Source organism: Schistocerca americana, chromosome 7, assembly GCF_021461395.2.
Source record: "Schistocerca americana isolate TAMUIC-IGC-003095 chromosome 7, iqSchAmer2.1, whole genome shotgun sequence".
NCBI lineage: Eukaryota > Metazoa > Arthropoda > Insecta > Orthoptera > Acrididae > Schistocerca > Schistocerca americana.
In genome coordinates, this window is record NC_060125.1 from 323,111,236 (window position 1) to 323,135,048 (window position 23,813).

At 43.3% G+C, this 23,813-nt stretch overlaps 1 protein-coding gene across 1 annotated transcript in view; it reads left to right on the plus strand.

Annotated features, from left to right (window-relative positions):
- The window catches only part of LOC124622913 (beta-1,4-glucuronyltransferase 1), a 102,026-nt gene that overhangs the window by 38,562 nt on the left and 39,651 nt on the right, over positions 1 to 23,813 (plus strand). Inside the window, exons 3-5 of the mRNA XM_047148702.1 lie at positions 1,817 to 2,079; positions 9,449 to 9,778; positions 20,286 to 20,445. Coding sequence (XP_047004658.1) covers positions 1,817 to 2,079; positions 9,449 to 9,778; positions 20,286 to 20,445 — 753 coding nt within the window. The remainder of the gene's footprint in view (positions 1 to 1,816; positions 2,080 to 9,448; positions 9,779 to 20,285; positions 20,446 to 23,813) is intronic.

Here is a 23,813-nt window from a genome sequence, read left to right on the forward strand (position 1 = left end):
TTTGAACCATTTGAACAGATTGTTGTGAAAAACAATGAATTACCTAAGCAGTACTAGCATGCGTACAGGAGTTCACTTTCGAAGGCTGTGTAGGCTTTCAGTAGCGAACGACCACTAACTCATGAATAATAACCACTTTCAAACACAACCTCCGCTACTTGCCACCTCAACTCCACGAGAGCTCGGAACGAGCGAAACTGGTTGGCTGTTTGCGTGCTGCTGTCTTGTGCATGGACGGAAAATTGTTGAAGGAAGGTGAAACCAGCAGTAGGCGATGCTTTGGGGTATCACTTCCCAGTCTAAAAGGATATTTTTGGCTCCGAAACGGGCGGTTCGGGCAATAAGTGGTCTAAGTTCACGAACCTCTTGTCGACCCCTGTTCATGAGTCTGGATATTTTGACATTGGCCTCTCAATAGGTTATTCTTTACTGTCATTTCTTGTTATCAATATTAGTTAATTCCCAAGAATAAGCAGCTTTCACTCGGTTAATACTCTGCAGAAATCAAACCAGCATTTGGATCGGACTTCCTTAACTCTTGTGCAAAAAGGTGTGCAGTATACTGATGCAACCATTTTCAATAAGCTACCACTCGAATTCAAAAATATTAGCAGTAACCCATGCGCTTTCAATTCGAAGCTGAAGAATTTCCTCATGGGTCACTCCTTCTATACTTTTGAGGAGTTCCTTGAAAAATTAAACTGATTCTTATTGTATTGTTGATTGCGTTTACTTAAACTTGTTAACTGTTATTACTTTTATGTTGTAATTTCATGTACTGACACGTTCCATGACCTTGGAGATTTGCTCCTCAATTTGGTCCTACGGAACTTGACGCGTAAATAAACTGCGACATGTGGCGCATCTGATGACAAAAAACAGTGATGGGGAAGGCGAAAGCGTTTCGCAGCATGTTGTTCAGCGCAAATTCTTGTACATGGAGCTCCACAGTAGACAACATTTACAAGTTCCCTTCTTGATCCAACACATCGTCGATTGGAACTGCAGTGAGCGTAGGATAATGGAGACTGGACTGTGGGAAAAAAGAGGCCGTCTGGTCGGGCTACTCACGTTTCTTGTTTCACCAGGTCGACGGTTGCTTCTGGATTCGCCAAAATCCAAGCTAATGGCTGCTCAAAGCATGCACAACGCCTCTGAAACAGGTTGATGTGGGCAGTACGTATTATGCTATGGGTGACATTCACCTTGGCTTCCGTGGGTTCTTTGGTAGTGATCGAAGACACTATGGCAGCTGTTGACTATGTGAACATTATTGCAAAACACCTGTGTCCCTTCGTGCTTGGTGTCTTCCCCGACAGCGACTCATCGTCCATCAGCATGATTGTCCGTGTCTCGTCGCCAGAAACATACTACAGTGGTTTGAGGTGTATGGTAGCGAACTCACTTTGCCCTGTTGGGAACACATTTGTCCGATGTGAGCCCTGTAGAATCCATCTCGTATGCTACAGGATTCAAAGTTGTGTCCATAAACCAGCGGCCCGTAATTAATGGAAAATGTGTGACCTGTGTGCAGACGGCTAGTGATATGCACCTCTGGAAACCTACCGACGACTTTTCAGATTCATTCCCACACAGAACTGCTGTGCTGTTGCCGCACAGAATCGGTACAGTGTTCCATTGCAATGATGGGCCAACGCCCTTTGGAGCAAGAGGTAGTAATGTATGGCTCGTAAGTGCAATGCCCGTTTTCTGTTGAGTGATCAGTGAAGACAGCCTTATATCACTACTTCTAGTGTAGGGATGCAGAGGGCAGTTGTAGACACTGTACGGTGCGTGTGTGCGTGCCCATGTCTAGGTGGCGCACCAGTGGACGGGCCCGATGTCGGTGTCGCTGTTCGCGGCGGGCGAGGAGCTGCCGCTGGTGCTGCGCTACGTGCGCTTCCTGCGGCGCTGCTACGCGGCAGTGCGCGAGCGCGTCTCCTTCCACCTGGTCTTCCCCCGGGAGCGGCCGCCGTCCGCCGATGAACCCCGCCGCGCCGCGCTGCTCGGCAACGACTGCCACACGCCGGGCGCCATGCTCGGCGACCTCGTGCGCATGCGCACCGCCGACACCATCAGGTGAGCTCGAGCTTAGTACGTACAGCCTCTACCGCAGTGGTTTCCAACCTGGAGGGGCGAAAACAAACAGTTCGATTGTGTTTCCATCAAGAAATTATTATTATTATTATTTTTGAAGTGGAGGTACCGGAGAAATTTCAATCCGAATCGCAAAGGGGACTGAAAATTTGTTTCATAACGTGTCTTGCTATTCAGTGGGTAAATCCAATATGCTAAATACAATTTTTTCATACTACTTGATTTTTTAGATTAAAAAAACAACAACAAATATAACGATTTAGAACCATATTTCACTAGGGGAAAGGTTAATACCACCCATAGGAAATTAAAGCAAAGAAATTAGAAACAGCTCTATGAATATGAGGAACTAAGATGCAAAACCAGTCGTAAACAAAGAAGGGAAAGCTGTAAGGTGGAAGGACTATACAGGGTGGTCCATTGATCGTGACCAGTCGAATTATCTCACGAAAAAGCATCAAACGAAAAACCTACAAAGAACCAAACTCGTCTAGCTTGAAGGGGGAAACCAGATGGCGCTATGGTTGGCCCGTTAGATGGCACTGCTATAGGTCAGACGGATATCAACTGCGTTTTTTGAAATAGGAACCCCCATTTTTGTTACATATTCGTGTAGTACTTAAAGAAATATGAATGTTCTAGTTGTACCACTTTTTCCGCTTTGTGATAGATGGCGCTGTAATAGTCACAAACGTATAAGTACGTGGTACCACGTAACATTCCGACAGTGCGGACGGTATTTTCTTCGTGATACATTACCCGAGTTAAAATGGACCGTTTACCAATTGCGGAAAAGGTCGATATCGTGTTGATGTATGGCTATTGTGATCAAAATGCCCAACGGACGTGTGCTATACGTACATGCTGCTCGGTATCCTGCACATCATCCAAGTGTCGGGACCGTTCGCCGGAGAGCTACGTTATTTAAGGAAACAGGAATTGTTCAGCCACATGTGAAACGTCAACCACGACCTGCAACAAATGATGATGCCCAAGTAGGTTAGCTGCTGTCGTGGCTAATCCGCACATCAGTAGCAGACAATTTGCGCGAGAATCGGGAATATCAAAAACGTCGGCGTTGACAATGCTACATAAACATTGATTGCACCAGTACCATATTTCTATGCACCAGGAATTGCATGGCGACGACTTTGAACGTCGTGTACAGTTCTGCCACTGGGCACGAGAGAAATTACTGGACGATGACAGATTTTTTTCACGCGTTCTATTTAGCGACGAAGCGTCATTCACCAACAGCGGTAACGTAAACTGGCATAATATGCAATATTGGGCAACGGAAAGCCCACGATGGCTGCGACAAGTGGAACATCAGCGACATTGGTGGGTTAATGTATGGTGCCGCAATATGGGAGGAAGGATAAGTGGCCCTCATTTGATCGATGGCAATCTAAATGGTGTAATGTATGCTGATTTCCTACGTAGTGTACTACCGATGTTACTACAAGATGTTTCACTGCATGACAGAATGGCGATGTACTTCCAACATGATGGATGTCCGGCACATAGCTCGCGTGCGGTTGAAGCGGTATTGAATAGCATGTTTCATTTCAAAGTTGAAAGATATTTGCAATCGTGATCCACCGACAACACCTGACAACATGCGCCAGCGTATTGTCAATGCATGTGCGACGAACATTTTGGAAGGCGAACTACTCGCTGTTGAGAGGAATGTCGTTACACGTATTGCCAAATGTATTGAGATTGATGGACATCATTTTGAGAATTTATTGTATTAATGTGGTATTTATAGGTAATCACGCTGTGACAGCATGCGTTCTCAGAAATAATAAGTTCACAAAGGTACATGTATCACATTGGAACAACCGAAATAAAATGTTCAAACGTACCTACTTCGGTATTTTAATTTCAAAAACCTACCTGTTACCAACTGTTCGTCTAAAATTGTGAGCCATATGTTTGTGACTATTACAGCGCCATCTACTACAAAGCGAAAAAAGTGGTCCAACTGAAACATTCATATTTCTTTACGTACTATACGCATATGTAATAAAAAATGGGGGTTCCTATTTTAAAAAAACGCAGTTGATATCCGTTTGACCTATGGCAGCGCCATCTAGCGGGCCAACCATAGCGCCATCTGGTTTCCCCCTTCAAGCTAGACAAGTTTCGTTCTTTGTAGTTCTTCGTTTGACGCTTATTTCGTGAGATATTTGTCCCGGTCACAATCAATGGACCACCCTGTATAGACGATCAGTGTAAAGGAAATGAATTTGCAGGTAAAATTATTGAAACAGTGAGGACGAAGATGAGATGGGAGTCGTGATGTGAGAAGAATTTGACAGAGCACTTAAAGACCTAAGTCGAAAAAATGCCCCAGGAGTAGATAACACTCCGTCAGAACTACTAGTAGTCTTGAGAGGATCAGTCATGACAAAACTCTTACATCTGGTGCGCAAGATGTGTTAGACAGGTGAAATACACTCAGACTTCATGGAGAATATAATAATTCCAAGAAGGTCCTGACAGGTATGAATATTACCGAGTTATCAGTTTAATAAGTCATGGTTGCAAAATACTAATGTAAATTCTTTGCAGTAGAATGGAAGAACTGCTAGGAGCTTACCTTAGGAAAGATCAGCTTGGATTTCGGAGAAATTTAGAAACACGTGAGGCAATACTGACCCTACGACTTCTCTTAGAATATATGTTAAGAAATGGCAAATCTACGTTTCTAGCATTTGTAGACTTAGAGAAAACTTTTGACAGTCCTGACTTGAAGACTCCCTTTGAAATTCTAAAGGTAGCAGGTGTAGAAGACAGGGGGCGAAAGGCTATTTACAGCTTGTACAGAAACCAGATGGCAGTTATAAGATTCAAGGGGCATGGAAGGGAAGCAGTGGTTAAGAGGGGAGTGAGACGGTGTTTTAGCTTATCCTTGATGTTCTTCAATGTGTAAATTGAGCAAGCAGTAAAGGAAGCAAAAAAGTATGGAGTAGAAGAGAGAAGAAATAAAAACTTTGAGGTTTGCCAAAGACATTGTAATTCTGTCTGAGAGAGCAAAGAACTTGAAAGAGCAGTTGAAAAGAATGGACAGTGTCTTGAAAGGTGGATATAAGATGAACATGAACAAAAGCATGTAGTCAAATTAAATCAGGTGATGCTGAGGAAATTAGATCAAGAAACGAGGCACTTAAAGTAGTGGATGAATTTTGAGCAGCAAAATAACTAATGACAGCCGAAGTAGAGACAATATAAAATGTGAACTAGCAATGGCAAGAAAAGCATTTCTGAGGAAGAGAAGCTTGTTAACATCGAATACCGATGTAAGTGTCAATAAGTCTTTTCTGAAAATATTTGTACATAGTTTAGCCAAGTCTGGAGTGAAACACGGATGATAAACAGTTTAGAAGCCTTTGAAATGTGGTGCTAGAGAAGGATGCTGAAGATTAGATGGGTAGATCATGTAACTAACGAGGAGGCACTGAATAGAATTGGGGAGAAAAGAAATTTGTGGCGCAACGTGACTAAAAGAAGGGATAGACCGATAGGACACATCCTGAGATATCAAGGGATCACCAATTTAGTTCTGCAGGGAAGCATTGGGGGTGGGGGGGGGGGGGGGAAGGCGGGGGGGGGGGGGGTAAAAATAGTGGAGAGAGACCAAGAGATGATTATAGTAAGCAGATTCAGAAGGATGGAGGTTGCAGTAGTTATTCTGAGATGAAGCAGCTTGCACAGGATAGAGTGGCATGGAGAGCTGCATTAAACCAGCACCACCACCACCACCACCACAACAACAATAACGACAATATTCAGTTATCTTTGTGCCTGTATTTCACTGTAAATATCTGCGCAACCGTGTAAATGTCGACGGTATTTGCTGTGTGTCTTGTTATAAAACGAACTTGTTCCATTCACGCATCGTACTTTTCACAACAGGAGTGCCCACTGTACTCTTCACTCTAAAGCTTGCATTCATTACTGCTCCGATTTGTCTAGTGCTTGCTTTTCCGGCAGTGTTAGTTGTACGTTAGGAGTGATACACAGCAGTGTTTATAGTTTGGCCGCTATGCTTCTCATGTGTGGGTTCACTGAATGCAGTGGCAGAGAGGCACAACGACGCCATGGTGAACTGTTCATTGAAGGACAACAACGACATCATAGTACCTTTGTATCTGAGGGTTGTGGCATACCTCTGTGTTTTGCTATCGTACATTTTGGTGATTGTATATTTAAGGCTGTAGTGAACGAAATTTCCAAGATACAATGCTAATTAGGGTAAAAACAGAATAAATCGTAATTGTGTTAGTACTCTGTGAAGAACTAGCGGCGAGCTTCTGATCCTTACAGAGACTTGACAGAAGTATCTCCTAAGTACGTGACGGACCTCCTTTTGCCCGACAGAGCAGAAAGAGCTCCAGATCTGTTCCTGATAGAACGTATGTATACTGATCAGCCAGAACATTATGTTCACCTACCTAATAGCCGGTATTTCCATCTTTGGCCCAGATAACAGCGGCGACGCTTCGTGGCATGGAAGCAGTGGGACCTTGGTAGTTCACTGAAGGAAATTGGCACCTAATTCCCTTAAATTCCGGTGAGCGGCGCGATGAGTTTTAAGTCCACATTCAATCAAATCCCAGATGGGTTCGATGGGGTTCAGATGTGGCGAGTTGGGGTGGCCAGCAAATCAACTGGAAGTCGCCACTGTGTTCCTCGAACCACTCCATCATATTCTTGGCTTTGTGACATGGCGCTGTCTCGTTGAAAAATGCCTCTGTCGTCGGAACGAAGGGGTGTATGTGGTCTGCAACCAGTATACGATACCCCTTGGCAATCATGGTGCCGTGCACGAGCTCCATTGGACTCACGGATGCCCACGTGAATGTACCCCAGAGGACAAAGAAGCCGCCCCCAGTCCCATAGTACAGGCGTCGAGGAGCTGTTCCCCTGGAAGGTGACGGATTGACACCCTCTCGTCAGCATGATGCAGAAGGTACTGGGATTCATGAGACTATGCGACGCTCTGCCACTGCGCCAACGTCAAGTGCCGATGGTCACATAGCCAGTTCAGTCATAGTTGTGGAGGCTCGTCGTTAGGAGTGTTTAGTGCACTGTGAGTTCGGGCACACTTCTGCTGTGCCCTGCCTTAAAGTCTGATATTAGTTCCGCTACAGTTCGCCGCCTGACTGTTTTACCAGCCTGTCCAGCCTACGACGTCCGTCATCTGTAATGATGAGTGACGCCCATCCTCTCGACATATGGACGTGATTTCACCTTGGTTGAAGACACTTTTGAAGACACACACCACACGCAGCACCCCTCGAACACCCGACAAATCGAACGATTTCCGAAATTCTCGTGCTGAGCCTCTGGGCTATCACAGTATGCCTTCGGTCAAACTCAGATAGATCGCGCGCCTTCCCCATTCTACACACGGACAGCATGCTCACTGATACTACATGCACCATCCGTATAACTGACCAGCCGTTATTCCACGCCAGGTAACGCTGCTATTGCCTAGACGGTTTGATATCGATAGTAAGTCAGTGGTTGTAATGTTGTGGCTCATCAGTGTATATGAGACTAGCTTGGACATCAATTCGGTCCCAATTCCAGTATCCAGGATACAATGAACCAGTTGAATCAGTTGTGGGCCATACTGTCTCAGAAAAGGGTGTAATGGTTTTACAGTCACTTTCCCAGCCGAATCAGTGCTAGCATCCAGGTCAATGGCGGTGCAATGTCATTCTGATGAGTGGACTCATACTGTCAACTTCTTTGTGAATTTCACTTGATTTTGCTATCGCTGAAGTAACATCACATACCCTCTGAACCCATGAAGTCTCCTTTCGCTTTGTCCTCCGTTTGTGGGTGTACCGTTTTTTAGTTTTTGGCTGACTATGTAATTACAAATTTCTGACACGTAGATGTTTCGACTTTTGATTGTATTATTTGACACTTACGTAATTTTAAACCTTATTCCTGAAGAATGGAATGTGCACTGCGAAACCCTTTGATTGCCTCCCATTGTGACGCATAAGTGTGAAATTTTTAATGTGCTTACAACTTTTCTCTGCAACGGAGGTCAGAACAGCAACGCCCACCGTTGAAATCTTGCAGTTTTCTCTTGAGTTGCCGAGAATAACATTTCAGACGCACCGTCGCTCAGAATCGACAGGAAAAGGCTCCAGACGTAGCATAAAGTGCGTCAACGGAACCACCCGTTTCCGTGGGGCGATGATTTCCACAAATTTTGCGATCTAAGACGACAGTTCACTGTTCGGTGAACGGCAGAAAGACGTTCCTGACAACCTTAGACACAGTTGAGACCACCTCGGACCATTCAGCTCTTTTCTGAGGACATGGTAGGCCGGCAACGCCATTGAAAGTGATCGCACCCTTTTGGAGTGCAATGCAGCCTCAATTTTTGCTCTGCTGTACAGGAAGTAACCGATAGGAACCGTTCAAAACCATTGGACGAAATCTGAACGTGATACGAAGAGGCAAACGATACGGTTTGCTTTTTCAGCCCTCCCGTTTTGCGCCCTGCTGTGACGTGATCACCGTATAGTGCAACATTAAGATGTGGTTGAATATAACGGCAAAGGATCCCTCTAAGACTCCCCCCCCCCCCTCCCCCCCCCCCAGTTCGGACACAGATCACGTTGAAATTCCGTCAGATGATTTTGAGCGGTCCCTAGTGATTCCAGCATGTGCACGAGGTCAAAAACTGCCGCCCCAAAGGGGTGTGATAAGGTTTATGGGGGTGCAGCACCACGATGTCCTTAGGGAAAGGTTTTAACGTGCGAGGGTATCAGCAGCGACAACGTTGTCAAGAACATCTTCCTGTTGTTCATCGCAGTACCAATTGTTGTAACCTTCGTACATCCATATTTAAACTGGATGATGGTGGGACATCAGCTGGTGTAATTATTATTAAAAATGAAACTCCTCCAGCTGTATTTAATTTTTATTTGGCAACTAGTCTCGACGTCGCGTCAACGCCATCTTCAGGCTCGTACACACAATTGATATCACCAAAGTGTACGGGCCTGAAGATGGCATTGACGCAACGTCGAAACTAGTACACAAATAAATATGAAATCTTAAGTGCAGCTGGAGGAGTTTCATTTTTAATAAAAACTGTTGTAATGGACCGCGAACATGTCAGTTCTAGTATTGTCCAATGAAAACCCGTTTATCATCTGCATTTCTTCGTGGTGTAGCAATTTTAATGGCCAATAGTGTAGATTTCAAACGTACTGCGTCTCTGTGGGAGAAAATTATGGGGGTTCGAAAAAGTGATTCCTTAATTTGGTTCTGTAGTATAAAACAGCTGAAGCTGGTACGCTGCTGGTTTGCGCAGGTGGCGGACGCGCGCGCCGTACCCGCAGAACCACATGCGCAACGTGGCGCGCGCCAACTGCCAGGCGTCGCACGTCTTCCTCACGGACGTGGACATCGTGCCCAGCTCGGGGCTGGCGGAGGGCGTGGCCGCCTTCCTGCGCCGGCCGCGGCCGCCCGACTGCCAGGGCGGCCGGCTGTGCGCCTTCGTGGTGCCCACGTACGAGCTGGACGAGCGCGTGCGCTTCCCGCCCAACAAGTCGGAGCTGGTGCGGCTCGCGCGGAAGGGCCTCGCCCGGCCCTTCCACCAGAAGGTCTTCGTCTTCAACCAGTTCGCCACCAACTTCTCCAGGTGACGTTACTCCGACAAGGCCAGACAAAAGTCAGCGCGGAAGCAGCCAGTAGATGTCACAGTATACTGTCTGATCAAAGTAACCGAACACCTATAAGTGGACCCTGCTACGGGTTGTGTCCAACCGTGGACTTAATGTCGGACTGACCTCTGCTGGGGGCATTTTCAATGAGATGACTGAATGTGTGGAGGCGAAACCAGAGAAGGTGGTGATGTTGATCTCCGGGGTCTAGTGTGAAGTTTACGTTGTAATCCATCCCAAAAATGCTCTATTGGGTTCAGGTCGCTACTCTGTGCGGACAGGTACATTTCAGGAATGTTACTGTCCACAAGCCATCACAGATGCTGATTTATGACAGGTTGCATTGCCGTAATGATACGATCATCGTCTTTGAACTGTTCCTCTACGGTACATAGTCCACTTTGCTGTAAAATGTGTTCATATCCTACTGCAGTTTAAGTTTTCTTAAGTAGCATAAGACCACAGACTAACCGTACTTCACTGTTGGCTCTGTATATGATGGCCTGTAACGCCCCTGAGGCATTAGCCAAACCCAATCCCTTCCTTAGGATTTGCACAGGATTTAGTGTGGCAGATCAGTCCAGATCACTCATTTCCAGTCATCCACTGTCCAGCGGCGTCACTCGTTACATCACTTCAAATGTCGCTTAGCACTGACTCCAGAAACGTGTGCCTTACGAGGAGCTGCTAGATCATGGTTAACCATTATTTTTAACCTTTTAAGCGCAGTCGTTGCACAACCTAGACTGCTGGTAGGACTCTGAAACTCACGAGTGATTCATTCCTTCGATTTCAAGAAGGGGAAACAGATGGCTCTCGATCTTCCACCATAATCGAGTCCATCGACATGTAGTGGCAAATATGAGGTAGCCTAGGAGGTGGAAACGTGGGTTCTACTATGCCAAGACTGCTTGGTAGCTACTACAGGAAAACACAATTAATTAGCAAGAGTACAAAATAAGAAAGTATTTATTACTTAACGTTGCTGTAGCCCATGATCAGTTCGTTGACAATTATAGAAGACGCGACTAGACTAAGCATTTGTAGAATGACATAATTTAGAAGTCACAAATCTTGCAGTGACGAATTAATCTCTCGTAATCTTGAATGTCGAATCCGGTGAATTTGAAGACTAACTCGGAACGGAGCTACAAAGACTTGATGACAGCAATGACTGAGTTGCAGACGATGACTGACATCGGCGCTGGGTGACCAGTGAGCGCGGCTACGAACTGTAGACTGGCACAACTGCACTACTCTCCTGGTGCACATGAAGTGGCCTAGCGGCGCCTCGCGGCGAGCATAAGTACTGCAACTGGCTGTGTACTCTTTGGCTAACACAGCCGTTCTTCTGTTCCGTTTATCGAGAGAACCGCATCCGGCGGATCGATCTCTCAGGCGGCGGTGTGATGGTATGACTGACGACATCACAGAAACTTCTCTCAAAACTGTTAATTTTACTGTATGTGGATAAAAAATTGTCAGATACATAGTGTTAAATATTGGTGTATTTATAGATTAACAAATGTGGTATTAAATTTTTTCTATGTTGTTTCTTACATCATTCTATAATTTTACCTTTCACGCTAAAAACATTGATGTTCTGTGGTCGATTATTATTGATCATCGATGTTTATACGTTGATGATATAATCGAAGCATCATCAATTATTTACCATCATCGCTCATCCCTAATTTTGAACTCAGGTACCTCGGAAAGGCCATTGGCCACAACAACATGTTCCCAACGGGACAATCGACATGGAGACAGGATAACAGTGTCCGGGAGGCGATTACTGTGGTCTGACTCAACTCATATTTTTCACATTTTAAATAACAAAAGGCGTCGAGTTCACCGATGGCCAAGTAAGACGTTTAACCCGCCGAGTGTGGCGCGTATAGTTGAGGCCGGTTTCATACCATACTTGGGCACACTTATTCAGATTCCCGCGTGCATGAACCATGATGTTTATTTCAACATTCTCCGTGACTAATTGTTCATGCTCACGATATGTATGCCGTGGGCATTCGTGCCTTCCGAGATGACAACATTTGTGTTCAGAGAACTCAGGCACCATATTGCATCTCGACTTGCCAGCTAAGTCACGCGATCTTAGTTCTACAAAAGTGATTGGGACTACCTGAAGAACGGGTGAAAAGTAGCAATCAACGTCCTTGCAATTTGGTTGCTCTATCGGGTCTAATCGACAATCAGTGTCCTCAGCTGAATATGGCGTACCCAAAGCAACTTGCGCATTCTCTTCCTCACTGAACTGAGGCATTATCAAGTACAGAAGCGGTGTTACGTAGTACTGATGTGATGTCTCCTGCGGGGTGATTAATTTTTTTCCTGGTGCAATCACCCAGGATGTTTCGAAAATATTCATCCGATTTCAGCCGACTATATCTCCAACATGGCAGAAGATAGAAACGTGGGTAAGCTGTAACTTACTTATCGAAACTGCAAGTTTGCCTTGGCGCTAGTCTTCTTCTTCTTTGTAGTTTTCCCAACTGATATGATCAACTCAACCAGCTTCCAATACATGATATGTTACAAGTTGAAAAGCATATTCAATTACACACTTACACACAACCATGTCTCAATAGCGTAATATATTTAAATTGGTTGTATATATATATATATATATATATATATATATATATATATATATATATATATCTGCATTTTTTTTTTTTTTAGGCAAAGGTCTTCTGACGACTGGTTTCATGCGGCCCGCCACGAATACCTCTTGTGTGCCAACATCTTCATCTCAGAGTAGCACTTTCAACCTAAGTCCTCAATTATTTGTTGGGTGTATTCCGCTGTCTGATCTGTCCTCCTCTACAGCTTTTACCTTCTACAGCTCAAACTAGTACCGCGGATATCTTATGTCTTAACATATGTGCCATCACCCTGTTCCTTTTTCTTTTCAATGTTTTCCATACTTGTTTTTTTCGTCATTCTGTGGAGAACCTCCTCATTCCTTACTTTATCAGTACTCTTAATTTTCAAAATCAATGCTTTGATGCTGTTTCCTTCCGTTTTCTCACAGTCCATCATTCACTGCCATACGATGCTGTGCTTCGAATGTACTTTGTCATAAATTTCTTCCTCAAATTAAGGCACATGTGTGACACTGATAGACATCTTTTGATTAGGAAAGCTTACTTTGCCGTTAATAGCCTGCTTTTTACCGAAGATAGTGGAATTCCTTAAATTCATCTACTTCGTGACCACGAATTTTGATGTTAAGTTCAAATGGTTCAAATGGCTCTGAGCACTATGGGACTCAACTGCTGAGGTCATTAGTCCCCTAGAACTTAGAACTAGTTAAACCTAACTAACCTAAGGACATCACAAACATCCATGCCCGAGGCAGGATTCGAACCTGCGACCGTAGCGGTCTTGCGGTTCCAGACTGCAGCGCCTTTAGCCGCACGGCCACTTCGGCCGGCTTGATGTTAAGTGTCTCGCGATTCTCATTTCTGCTATATATTACCACATTCGTCTTTCTTCTGTCTACTCTCAATATGTGTTGTGTAACTCATCAAACTGTTCATTCCATTCAGCATATCTTGTAATTCTTCTCCATCTTCGCAGAGGATAATTGTCATCAGCGAATTATATCATTACTAGCCTTTCACTCTGAATTTTTGAACAACAATGTCATCAGCCAACCGAATCGTTACTAACCTGTCAACTTGAATTTTAGTGACGTTCTTGAACATACCTTTTATTTCCGTCATTGATTCTTCGATTTACAGATTGAGCACTAGTGGTAATAGACTACTTATCCATTGTAAACTTAAATTTAATTTCCGTCATTGATTCTTCGATTTACAGATTAAGAAGTATTGGTAGAGAACTACATATTCATTGTACACATACTACTGATCCGGACACTTCATAAGAGTTAATAAACTTTGAACGTAAGAATTCGATCGCGAGAGTCTTTTGCAAAATCTGACAACGAGAAAGTAACTTGAAAGTGCTATCTGGTTCGCTGTCTGTTTAAACATTCGTAATCACAAGAATACTATCTGAATTCAAGACAGTGAATCAAGAAACTGTTAACTGACAAATCTGCCCTAGAAAACTCAATGTTTCCTTTTTTTAATTATTTAATGTTGGCTACCTATTGTACAATGAAAACACCTTGACGCTGCTCTTGACTTGAAAGCGCGTCGCATTTTCTGAGCTACTACTAACTCACTGAGATGCGCCTGGTGCAATGCGATCTCTTTATTTAAAAAAGGCAAAGCACACTTGGTTCATAACAAACCTGAATAAGTAAAAGTGATAACTCATATTTTGCCATGAACTTTGGATGTGGATAATTAGTTGGGATAAATTATAAAATCAAATGTAATTCGTTTTCTGATTAGAAAAGTTCTGTAATGAAAATTTATCTTTCTCTTTGCTTTACAATCATTAATAAACAAAAAAATTACAGTTCTAAAGGGCACGGACATGAACAGTATTTAACATAAAATAAGATCTTTTCAAAAAGCAACACGTAAAAATGACATAAAATATTGAACAGTTTTTCCTACCCCCAAATTCAAATTGGAAATTATGCAGGGCTCTTTATCTTTCTCTATACTCAAGTCTCTGAACCAAGAATCCCTATACTCAAGTCTCTGTACCAAGAATGCGTAACTACAAGCTGCCACAATAAAGTACAAAATCTGAAATAAATTGCCTTGAATTAAATCGTTTTATATTGTTCATCAAAATAATCATAATAAAATATTCTTCTCGAAATGCTTCACTCTCTTTTCTCATCTCAGATAATTAATCAGTAAATCAAAGTTTTCCACATCCTCAGAGTGTAACTGCAACCGAACCACTCAGCCTGTGCCGTACCATTACTCATGACACACCAATACCGACTACTGCGTCTCCTCATGCAACGATCAACAGTGCGCATCATTTTTCGCATATCTTGTAAAGCAGAGATGGTCCAGGCAAGTCTGCAGGGGACGCAGCATCTCTGATGACACTGCCCGCACATAATTTTAAACAGTACAATGGCGCTTACGCGATTTTGACATCCAAACAGTAGAGAAATTGCCATGAAATAATTTGCAGCCTCCTATCACTACCCCTCGGCCTCACCGGCCAGAATTTTGCGGAGTGAGATTTGTAATTGACAAAGGTTAATCTGCGAAATTCGTTAACGAAGTAAAATTTTGTGACTAAGTACTACAAGCACGATAAAAAAGTACACAAGTCTAAATAATACAGGAACAATAGTGATTGCAAAAGGAATAAATCGTTGTGCACAGGCGTACTAACATAGTCGCAAGAGTAGGTGTCCATGAGTCTTTATGACATAGAAATTTCAGAGTTAGTCTTTTAGCTTTTCTTGACATATGTTCTATCTAGTCTGTTTTCATAACATTAGATGCTGCGAGAAAAACACATTGCACATAGTCTGTGAATTTCTTGCTAAAAGCTTAGTTTCGTCACAAATGTTAGATTCGCACTGCAGTAGTTTTTGTAGTGTCTTAAGTAAAGAATACTGTCGTCGGTAAAATATATGCAATAGATTTCGAAAATAACATGACTGCACACACTGCAGCACCACGTTTTTCGAAGTGCTCGTTGTCGAGGACTCAGTGTAAGACATAAATTGATTCCACTGACATCTACAACCGTAACACAAGCAGATTAGTTCATGTGTCAGTAGGCTAGGAGTCGACTCAGAGGAGAAACTCTGACAACTCAAAGCCAAAGATATCTCACAACCACGCTGCTGAGCGTGAAGGTCCATATTTGACACAAAAGTATTTTTTCGGTTCAACCACAGACTAGGCTGTTGTGAAATCGTACATTTTTTTTGCTTAGTCCTACCACAATGCAGGTGTCCAAGCATAAATCTTAATCATATGCGAAATCATAGAATTGCATAGAGATAAACGTTGTAACATATTACATACGTGGACAATCATAAAAGTTAAAGAATCAGTCAATAGTGCTTAGTAAGAATTTTACAAATCCTAATGCTAAATAAATGACATAACCCCATATGCAATACGCAATAAAAATGTAAGTTCATTCCTTATCAGTAAAACAAAATAATTTCAGTAAATAAGCATTGCAATACAATGACATCATGAGTGAAAAACCATGCGACGAATCTCAGTTACAAAAGAATGCATCTGCCTTATACAATCATGAATTAATGTTTTTTCTGCTTAAAACTATCTTACATACTGTGAAACACATCTACAATAACTGTATTTAAGAAATGCTACTTTCTGCAAAATTTTGCAAGTTCGTCTAACTACTGGTAATGACGGTACACGACAAAGAGAAAAAGAGTTCATTTTGTTGTGAACAGCATGCTGTTTGTTCCTGCTGAAAGAAATATGTTATTACGTCCGTATGTCAAACATACACAAGTAAAATGTGTGGTACAAGGGTATCTAATGTACGAAAGTACTGATTAAGAAATCTCATGTAAGAGGTATCTGCTTAATGTGCTCCAAATATACGTCAGGTAGAGAGGAAACAATAAAGAATCGGTGTACAAAGATTAGTGCTAAAGATCATGGAATAAACAGAAATCATGTGAAAAAAAGTAGTGTTGAGTTGTTGAGAAAAACAACTGTAAAATTAGGAACATGGACACAGATGGAATCTCTCATAGCCAGAATGAACAAACAGTTACTTACAGGCAAAAAAATCGTTTGGAACATCGTGACAAATCAAATGTAGCATCGTCTCCACAACCTTATCAAAAACTTCCTTTCTAAATGCATACAAAATCTCTTTCTCAGTCAAAAAGATTACTACATCTGAAAAACTACAAAGTTTGCATGGTAAGTAAATCACAAGTTATCTAACCATATTGACATCTTCCAATACCCCATCAATACATTGCTTGAAAATACACTACTGGCCGTTAAAATTGCCACACCAAGGAGACATGCAGATGATAAACGGGTATTCATTGGACAAATATATAATACTAGAACTGACATGTGATTACCTTTTCACGCAATTTGGGTGCATAGATCCTGAGAAATCAGTACCCAGAACAACCACCTCTGCCCGTAATAACAGAACTTGCATGGTGTGTACAGGTTCAGCTGCCCATGCAGCTTCAACACGATACCACATTTCATCAAGAGTAGTGACTGGCGTATTGTGACGAGCCAGTTGCTCGGCCATTCTTGACCAGACGTTTTCAGTTGGTGAGAGATCTAGAGAATGTGCTGGCCAGGGCAGCAGTCGAACATTTTCTGTATCCAGAAAGGCCCGTACAGGACCTGCAACATGCGGTCGTGCATTACCCTGCTGAAATGTAGGGTTTCGCAGGGATCGAATGAAGGGTAGAGCCACGGGTCATAACACATCTGAAATGTAACGTCCACTGTTTAAAGTGCCGTCAATGCGCACAACAGGTGACCGAGACGCGTAACCAATGGCATCCCGTACAATCACGCCGGGTGATACGCCAGTATGGCGATGACAAATACACGCTTCCAATGTGCGTTCACCGCGATGTCGCCAAACACGGATGCGACCATCATGATGCTGTAAACAGAACCTGAATTCATCCGAAAAAATGACGTTTTGCCACTCGCGCACCCAGGTTTGTCATTGAGTACACCATCGCAGGCGCTCCTGTCTGTGATGCAGCATCAAGGGTGACCGCTGCCATGGTCTCCGAGCTGATAGTCCATGCTGCTGCAAACATCGTCGACCTGTTCGTGCAGATGGTTGTTGTCTTGCAAACGTCCCCATCTGTTGACTCTGGGATTGAGACGTGGCTGCACGATCCGTTACAGCCATGCGGATAAGATGCCTGTCATCTCGACTGCTAGTGATACGAGGCCGTTGGGATCCAGCACGGCGTTCCGTATTACCCTCCTAAACCTATCGATTCCATATTCTGCTACCAGCCATTGGATGTCGACCAACTCGAGCAGCAATGTCGCGATAGGATGAGCTGGAATTGGGATAGGCTACAATCCGACCTTTATCAAAGTCGTAAACGTGATGGTACGCATTTCTCATCCTGACACGAGGCATCACAATAACGTTTCACCAGGCAACGCCGGTCAACTGCGGTTTGTGTATTAGAAATCGGTTGGAAACTTTCCTCATGTCAGCACGTCGTAGGTGTCGCCAGCAGCGCCAACCTTGTGTGAATGCTCTGAAAAGCTAATCATTTGCATGTCACAGCATCTTCTTCCTGTCGGTTAAATTTCGCGTCTGTAGCACGTCATCTTCATGGTGTAGCAATTTTAATGGCCAGTAGTGTATATCACAGAAAGCCACTTAGCTGTATTATAGTAAAATCTCCATAACATCATGTCATATCCACTGCTAAAAGCCTCCAATAAGTCATGATTAATCTTCAGATCAACATAAGTGAACGAAAATTCCTCTAATACGTCATCATTCATCTTCAAATCGATATAAATGTATGAAAATTCCTCCAATGCGTCATCATTCATTTACAAATCAATATAAAAGTACCTTAAACGTTTCGTGACTTTGCTCAGAAATGCTACCTTTGCCATAATTCGACTCAGCAGTCCTCGCTGAAAATAGCGAATTGTACCAACATTTTAACAACTCCTTCAATGAAATGTTACCTGAACTGCACAAGCGTCCAACCTCATTTACCTTTGCGTGTAAATTCCACTGTATAGCACTGTCTCCCTGTAAGAAATATAGCGCTTGTTCTCGTGCCTGTGAAACCATTGTTTTTATATGTTCATCATTTGTTTCATATCCAATTTTGTTTAATTTTATTCTCCTGGTAAAATCTCTAAAAATAAATGGCATGATGCATAATGTGTGAAATTCAATCTTAAATTAAATCCTCTTCTATTGCTCATCAAAATAATCATAATAAAATATACTTCCCAAAACGCTTCAGTCTCTCTCCTTGTCTCAAATTGTGGTGTGCGTACTGTAAGAGCTTCGGTACACACACCGTCAGATTATTTGACTTGTCACTCTAACGAAGTAGGCGAGTGTCAGATATATGTCTCATGGTCTTATCGTGGCGTGTCTATCTTCTGCCATTAGGTCAGATGATAGAAATGCCACTTGCACGCTTAGAGTAGCAGATTGACGGTGACCAATTTTAAACAGAACTTGATTAATTTTCACACACATTTATTAAAATAAAAACAAGCATAAACATTACGTAACTTGATTCTGGATGCTATTTACAATTGAAAATTTGAAGTTCCTTTGGTCTTGGTACGTTTATCTTATTCTCACATATCTCTGATACTTGACAAAGTGTCTATACATTTATCTTCTTGGCTATGTACAGGAATATGATAATCTTCTTAGGTGCAGACTGAAACTTGAGTATAGACTGGTACAGACTAATGCGGACTGGTAGAGACAAATGCAGACTAATGCAGACTGACTAATCGGAGGTCTGTACACTCGTTATAATACCTCGTGCGTTCAGGTATCACTGTGCGAGTGTGATCCGCGAGGAGAAAAAGTTCTACGCTAGCAGCAATCTCATTGGCTGCGTTATATATTAATACGTGGATCGGCGCAAGCAGAATTTGGTCCGTCTCTTAGACAGCGTCATCTCGTAGTGCGGAGACGGACGAGCGCTGCGCCTGTGCTGCTGTACTTAGCGGGACGCGCTCTAGTGGGAAAGTTGTCTATGCGCTGACTACGCGTAACTATGTACACAACACAAATAATTGATATGTTCCACTTCTTCAGAATTTAGCTGCAACCGTATCACTGGGCCTATACCGTACTACAACTCATGACTCACCACTGGCAACTACTGTGTCTCCTCCTCTCACGATTAACAGTGCGCATCATCTCCTGCGCACCTTGCAAGGAAGAGATGGCCCAAGCAAGCCTGCATGCGACAAAGCATCTCTAATGACATTGCGCGCTTCTAATTTCAAACAGTACGAAGGAGCTTACGCGGTCATTATATCCAAATACTACAGAAATCCGCATGAAATTATCTACAGCTCTCTATCATTGTTCCCTCTTGGTTCTTTAAAATTTTATGTAGTACCCGTCTTTCCCTATAGTTTACTCCTAGTTTTCTCAATTTTCGAACATGTTGCGCCATTTTACATTGTCGAACGCTTTCTTCGGGTCGATAAATGTTAGGGACGTTGTCTTGATTTATCTTCAGTCTTGCTTCCATTATCAGCTGCAACGTCAGAACTGCCTCTCTGATGTCTTTACCTTTCATAAAGCCAAACACTGTCATCTACGAGATCCTCAACATTTTCTTTTCCCTTCCAGACGCGTACTTGCCGCTATTCCCGCAGATCTGTCTTGCGTCTGGTGGCACGCGTCTCCCTTCTGCGCCTTAGCACCCCGTCTGCAGTAGCCTTTTACGGTGAATTTTAATCGCGTTCCTGTGAGCTACTCACACGCTATTTCTTTCTCGTTGCTGCCTGATGTTCCCAGCACGGCAGTGCGGGGCCCAGAACGCGTGCTGACCTCGCCTGCTCTCGCCAACAGGTGGCAGGAGAGCGGCGGCGTGGGGGAGCCCCAGGAGGTGCACGTCAGCCACAACGTCACCAACTTCGAGTTCCTGTACGAGCCCTTCTACGTGGCGCCCGCCACGGCGCCCCCGCACGACGAGCGCTTCATGGGCTACGGCTACACGCGGAACACGCAGGTACTTACGTCCGGTAGTCCTACTGAGCGGTTCCTACTGAGCGGTGTTCTCCATTTCTCAGCCGCCTAGAAAACTGCGGCTCATGCTTGGGTTTATTCACGAAGCCTTGAACGCGAGTCTTACATTCATTCGCTGATAATCGGAACAGTGTTACATATAGAAATTTTGATGGTAACTGCTCAGAAACAATTTTGCAATATGCGGTGCAACCGCCTTGTTGGGGATACTAATTGTCGAAAAACTAAAAAATAAATCAAAGTGAAAATCCTTAAGAATATTAATATTGAAGAAGTTACCTGAAATAAAAGTTCTTGAAGATGGACGGGCGTAATTCAGACTGTTAATAATAATAAAAACAGGTTGGCATGAACGTAAGTTCTTTTCGTTGCTCCGCTACAGTCGATTCTTCCTGTAAATTTTTTAAGCGATGATTGGCCAGAGAACACCATGGTGGTCTAATAAGGTGAAAAGTCAGGAAGTGATTTAGATGTACTCAGATTTAGAATTCTGAATGTTGTTTATTTCTTCAGACTGAGATTTTCACTCTGCAGCGGAGTGTGCGCTGATATGAAACTTCCTGGCAGATTAAAACTGTGTGCATGACCGATGCTCGAACTCGGGACCTTTGCCTTTCGTGGGCAAGTGCTCTACCATCTGAGCTACCCAAGCACGACTCACGCCCCGTCCTCAAAGCAAGTTTGGAAGGTAGGAGACGAGATACTGGCAGAAATGAAGCTGTGAGGAGCGGGCGTGAGTCGTGCTTCGCCCGCGAAAGGCAAAGGTCCCCAGTTCCAGTCTCGGTCCGGCATACAGTTTTGATCTGCCTGGACGTTTCGTTTGTTTATTTCTTGTCTCGATATTACGTCACACGGTGGAGGTCAAAATCTCACGCTGTACTGGCGCTGGGTTTTGTACTGGGTGAAATTAATAAAACCGACAAACTGCAGGAACGGAGTCCTGATTGGTAATAGAGGAAAAGAGATCCTACGAACATGTGTCCGGAAGTACATCGTTGCCACAGTTGATGGCGCTGAGGAATGAAAGTTCCTCTGACCACGTGCCGTGTCTGAAGCTTACAGACGATTATGTACATTGATGATGCTGTTATGGTAAAGGTTGCTCTGTCGGTAAAGAGAAACAATGACACAAATCCCATGATTGTGATGGTCTGATATAAAAACCCTCGACAAAATCCTACCCGTACAGCGAAATCCGCTGTTGATAACCCTTGCACTCGTAGCAAGTGATAAGGATAGTAGCAGTTGTACATATAATCGTACATTCTCCTCCCCACTTTTTTCCCTTCATCTGTCCGGGTCTTTCCCCCCCACCCCCCCCACCCCCCCCCCACCTCCCCCCCCACCCCCCCATCTGCCTTAGGCTGTGGTGTGTCATCTCCGTGTCTACTCTTTAGCGCAGCGTGTAAGTGAGTGCTCAGTGTTTTGCGTCTTTTTTGAAGTGTTGCTAACACAATCCATACTGTCGCTAGGTGTGGTTTTTTTATTCCTTACGAACAGAAACCAGACTATTGCCATGTTTTTTTTAATTGTCTGTCTACTACTGTACCTGTGTGCTTACTGTGTGTCTTAATTAGCATCACCAACTCCTTGTTTTTATATTTTAACTCTCACTAATTTCAGCCATTTTACAATTCAAAAAGTCACCGTTTTTATCGTCTGTTTTTATCGTTTATTATCTTCCTATTATTTTTTAAAACTTCTGTAGGCTGAAGAGCGGCATACTAAGCTGCTGCCAGCTGCCCCCTCCGACGAGAATCGAAACCCAATAAAGAAAAAAAAATCGTAGTTTTTCTTACATCATATTGGCAAGCCACTTGCTTGGAGCTTTTACTACGGGTCGTCTCAATACCCTGCAGAACCCGGCCCTGCAAATCTGGTGTACGCACAGTCCGCCGCCTCCCTGTACGTTCATCTGTCTGAAAGGACTCGTGATCACACGGACGCCCAAAAAAGAGCTTGAAATGTTGTTTTATGTGGTTGGTGTCTGTGAGGATACTTGTTTTGGTACAGCCATGCTGCCTGTCCGCTGTTTCTATCTGCTTGCCCGTACTCAAACACCATCTTTGCTTGTACCGGACCATCCTCATGCGTATAGTACGCTGCGTCGCTCACACAACCCACAACACACGAGGAACACACGGCACGCGGCCAGAGGAACATTCATTTGTCAACGCCAGCTATCGTGGCACCGATGCGTTTCCGGACACTTGTTGATAGGACCATTTGTCCTCCATTTCCAGTCAGGAAGCCGTCCCTGCAGTTTGTCGGTTTTATGAATGTTCACGCTGTATACATTGGCTGACAATCTGAACATTGTTCCGTACAGTAATTTCGTTAATTATAATCATAGAAGTTGATGAAGGTTTCTCGGGGCTCCATCCGGTGGTAGCGTTGATATCTCGCGACGTTTCGGGAAGTGTCTTACTGCCCATCTTTGCCGGAAGATGGGTAGTATGACACTTCCCGAAACGCCGCGAGATATCAACGCCACCACCCGCTGGAGACCCGAGAAACCTTCATCAACAGTTTACGCCAGGAAAGCCTACAGTCACATATATCACAGAGGTTGTTTAAAATTACAGAGAATGCTATAATTCGGTGGTAACAATTGAAACACGCGAAATAGGGTACAAGGTCAAATACGTGTCTGTCGTTTTCTTGGAAAAATTAGTGAAATGGTTAAAATAAATAATGCTCATTAAATTTTTGTTAATTGCACTGAACCTACATTGTCCAAGGTATTCCTAACACGTATCCTGCTTCAAATATGAATAAATTATTTTTTGTGTATAAGGAATTTCAATATTTGGTCCAGTGGCCTAAATAAAGGCTTTGTTTACATTCTCAGTTTGTTTTCGTATTGTGAGTTACAGTAATTACGAAGTAATTAGGTGTAGTTATGTTGAACAATAGCATAGCAAACTGACAGTATGACAAACAGAGTTGTTACAGGTTTTTAACATTGTAAAATACACTGTATTTGGTGTTTTTTGGTAGACAGTTGTTTGTAAACGAATAGTGCTAATTGCAACGAATGAGTCGACGATACATGTTCCTGCCACTGGATGGGCGAACTGCTAGCGAAGGCTTCGACATGCAGTTGTTGAAAATCACACTGCAGAGTTCACCTTTTCTAAAGGTGTAATTACGTATATGGTTCCTACCTAATAACATAACAGTTAATTAAGCGATCCAAATTAACTTCGAAATCTAATGACAAATGTGCTATTAAGTTTCAAATAGCATCAAAATTCGCATGAGTATTTTTTTAAAATCATAAACCTCTTTCTCAGTATTCTTTTGACCATAGTAAATCAACTAAGCGTAGATACCTGGGCAGCGTAGGTA